The sequence below is a fragment of the Cibotium barometz genome, chromosome 32, assembly GCF_041138505.1.
Source record: "Cibotium barometz isolate CiBa-2024 chromosome 32, ASM4113850v1, whole genome shotgun sequence".
NCBI classification, from domain to species: Eukaryota; Viridiplantae; Streptophyta; class Polypodiopsida; order Cyatheales; family Cibotiaceae; genus Cibotium; species Cibotium barometz.
The window spans coordinates 40072511-40076557 of NC_141077.1; the positions used below are offsets into that span (position 1 = coordinate 40072511).

Below are 4047 nucleotides of genomic sequence, written 5' to 3' on the forward strand. Positions count from 1 at the left end.
GTCAGACAAAAGATCTCCCATAAACTCTGCTCAACTTCACAAGCACTTTCTGAAAAGATTTATCTCAACTGACTAAAACATCTTCTTGGAAAATAAATGAAAGAAAAAACTGCCATTGGCTTTGTGCTACAAAAGCCCTCCTGTCCAGAATATCAGTCATAAAATTGGTTGTTCAATCACAATTGCTTCTCTGTTAAAAATCAGATTCGTCACTTCGAAGAAAACACGTTTTTGGACCCTTTTGAGAAAGAATTGATTTGAGTTTTACATCTTGTTGATGATGCTATCATGGTGTGATAACATTGATAGTATAGCCACTCAAATAAATTGAACATTATTAAATGTGAGCCAATATAGAACCTTTACAAAAGCATTTGCAAGCAAGAGCAGGCATACTTACACCCAATAATTGCAGACACTTGCACTGCTTTGCGCATATGCAAAATCCTTTAAATACTTACAATGGCAATAGCAGTAACATGTAGTCGATTTTACTATAGACTCTCTCTGCCACTACTACTCACCTTGTCACAGGGCCGGCTTGTGCATCTCCGTTGATTTAGCATCCAGGCTAACTTCACATCTACACACAACTGGTCATCAAACCCAGACTCTAACTGCATTTGTCCCGCTTCCAAGAAGCTTGCAACAGCACACTCAACATAAGCATTTGCTTCTGCAACTGTCATGGATATGTTATTATCAACAAAAATGTCTTGCCCAATAAGCTGAGAAGCAAGTGTGACCAACTCTTCCTGAAATTCTGAAAGTTTCCTATCCTCGTTTGGAGGCGAAGACCTTAGCGGCCACATTGGACATGGAAGCTTCTCTGTCAAAATAGAAACCTACTGAGTAAATACATGAGCACCATCTGAGCAGGGAGATAACAAACATCTGAAAGGCAAACATGTCTCATGGCAATATCAAATGAAACCCAAAAAATTCATTTAGTAGCCAATGCACTTGGGTGCAAAAGATAATAAACTGCAAACAAATGGTAAAATGCCAGTGACGAAATCAATCAAGTATATCTATGTAGACACCCTCTTTTGATAATAACAAACATAAAAAAGGCAAATATCTTCTGACTATGTCAAATGAAACCAAAATTAACCCTTCAGTAGCCTATGCATTTAGGTGCAAAAAACGAACATTTTGCAAGCGAGTGGTAAAAAGCATGTGATGACGGTTCTACTGTGGTGATCGCTAACTCCAAATACCAGCTTTTGCAAATGAGAAAAGAACATGTGAAGATATGAAAAGCTCTATGAAGTCCTAAATACAACTAGAAGTAAATCCAAATACTCCTCAAAACCTGCTAAAGATCTTAAAATACTAGCATCTTTTACCCATGATCTCTCCATTGTTATGGCCAATTCTAAACGCTAAAGCTTCCCAAATATTTATTACTAAATGATTGATTCAGCATAAGACTACTCTAACTATCATCTCATATATGTACATGCATGCATGCATACATACATGTGTGTGTGTGTGTGTGTACATATGCATACATACATATGTATGTACATACTTACATATATATACATGTGTTTGTGTGTATATGTATCTCTCTCTCTCTCTCTCTCTCTCTCTCTCTCTCTCTCTCTCTCTCTCTCCATCTATATATATATATATATATATATATATATGAAATATGATGATCGTACCTGGGCAGTCTGTTCTGGGTTTGTCTCTTTCGAAAAGAATGCTCTCAAAAGTGCCAGCCCAAGCATCTCGCAATGTTAAGTAATCTGAGCTCAAATTGAACAGCTTCCTCACTGTTGCCGGCAATGACGAGTGCTCAAATTGAGAATATGGGGTGGGCCCATCCGGTTCATGCAAAACTGAAATATGCAACTGCATTAAAAATGGTGCAGGTAGCATTTTTGTAAAATTGAAAACATGTAAAAATCCTGAACTTCAACATAAAGTAACAAAGCAAAGCCTCTGTGTTAATCACCTGTTCCCTTGTTGATCCAAGGAGAAATGAAAATTGTTGGCACTCTAACCCCGAGTCTGTCGAAACCAAAGTGGTATTCGGATACATGTCCATCCATGCCATCGGGGTTGGGCACGTTCCGTACCGGGGTGGGAACATGATCATAAAATCCACCATGCTCATCATATGTGATAACAAACAGCATCTCATTCCACTGCGGGCTTGCTCTCAATGTCTCATACACATATTTCACCAGCTTCTGACCCTGGTAGACATCATGAGAAGGGTGGTCATCGTTCGCAGGCGATGCACGGACATCAAAGTACCTCTGCTCTAGCACCACATAGTTGGGGAGCTTGCCTTCCATGGCGTGGCGCTTGAACAAAAGCTCGAATTTGTGGAAGTTCTTAATGGACTTAAGTCTTCTGAGGTTCTGAAAGAAGAGGGTAGCAGGGATGTTCTGGTAATAGATACCGTATGAGAGGCCGGACTCTTCGATGGAGTCGAAGATTGTCTTTTGAGGAAAGCCCTCGACGAGATCTCTTCTGACGTTGCTCATTTCCCCGTGCGAGGTTGCAGAATGAATGTAGAACCGGTTGGGCTGGGTGGAGGAGGGCACAGAGGCGAACCAACGATTGCAAACTGCGTACTCCATAGCCAAAGAGGTGAAGGAGGACAGAATCTCTGGTCTGAAACCACTCATCACAGTCCTTGAAAACCCTGCTTCCATGCTCTCGGCTTGCTGTGCAAACCCGCTCATAGGCGCCGGGTTGGCGGAGGTATTGTTACATCCAAAAATTTGCTCTCTGATTGCTTGGAAAGAGTGGCCAGGGTCTGGATCCACAAACTCTGCATCATCTTTGAAGTAAATGCGCTCCGACTCGGGGTCTGTTGCATTGATACGATTCCATTCGCGCCCTGTTACCCCGTCTATGTCTGGGTTCAACCTCTTCAACCAGCCAAGCATGTGATCAAAGGAGCGATTCTCCATCACCAGCACCACTACAGTCTTAATGGGTCCTTCAAATTTCCTCTTTCTCCTGTGTTTGGAGTCCACCCCATGCGCTGAGGGCAAAATTAGCAGGGCAAACAAGAAAGCTATGGTGAGCCCATTTCTGAGCTCCCTTGCCCTCTTCTTCATCTGGAAGAGATTGCCCATTTGGCCGCAGGGTCTATGGGGCTCTGCTTAGCAAGAGAGAGAATAGGGTAGCCAAACTGTCTTCATATGGTTTGAATGGCTGCTGTGACTGAACTGTCAGTGAGGTGGAAAACTTGATGCTTTACAGAAAATTCGCATATGCGGCACACACACGCAACACCGTCAACAACATAATTGGCCCTTCTTCGGCCACCGAGGAAGAGAGAGAAAGAGAGAGATGGATGCCCAACTAGTAATTGGAACAAAGATGTGTTATTGACAGAAAGAGGGGCTCAATTTCAAAGGCTCTGCGTTCTATAGAGAGAGAGGGAGTGCGAAAATTCGCATATGCGGCACAAACACGCAACAACACAATTGGCTCTTCTTCGGCCACCGAGAGAGAGAGAGCGAGTGCGAAAATTCGCATATGCGGCACACACACGCAACACCATCAACAACACAATTGGCCCTTCTTCGGCCACCGAGGAGAGAGAGAGAGGGAGAGAGAGAGAGAGAGAGAGAGAGAGAGAGAGAATGGATGCGCCACCTACTCGAATTGGAACAAAGATGTTTTATAGAGAGAGAGAGCGGCTCAATTTCAAATGCTCAGAGGCCGGCTGCCCAGGGCGTGCTATAGAGAGAGGAGGAGTGCGCTCGTCACGCAGGCGGAGCTATAGAGAGAGAGGGAGTGCGCTCGTCATGCAGGCGGAGCTGGGGCTGCTAAGGACACAAGAAATCTCTCTCTCTCTCTCTCTCTCTGCCCCTTCTTCTCTCTAGATTTCACCATTTTCTCTCTCTAAAGACTCGGCCCGTAATGCAATTGCGAATTCCCAAAAATTAAACCCCGCCCCCCAGCCGCGTGGCGTGAGGTCATTCGGCCGCCGTCCCACGAGGCGTCCATGGTACAACGACCTTTGTAGGGCCGTCGCCTTTTTTCCTCGGTGTGGAAAAATCTTTTTCCAAAGAC

The 4047-nt window shown here is 44.0% G+C and overlaps 1 protein-coding gene across 1 annotated transcript; it reads right to left on the minus strand.

The window, feature by feature from the left end:
- Positions 1–311: 311 nt before the first annotated feature.
- On the minus strand, positions 312–3729 carry LOC147620192 (non-specific phospholipase C1-like). Its single transcript, XM_086772387.1, has 3 exons — positions 1964–3729; positions 1671–1847; positions 312–829 (listed from the first exon to the last, which is right to left on the minus strand). Exons 1-3 carry the CDS (start codon positions 3099–3101, stop codon positions 495–497), a joined length of 1650 nt encoding a protein of 549 aa, XP_086628513.1. The 5' UTR covers positions 3102–3729; the 3' UTR covers positions 312–494.
- Between the last annotated feature and the right edge of the window lie 318 nt (positions 3730–4047).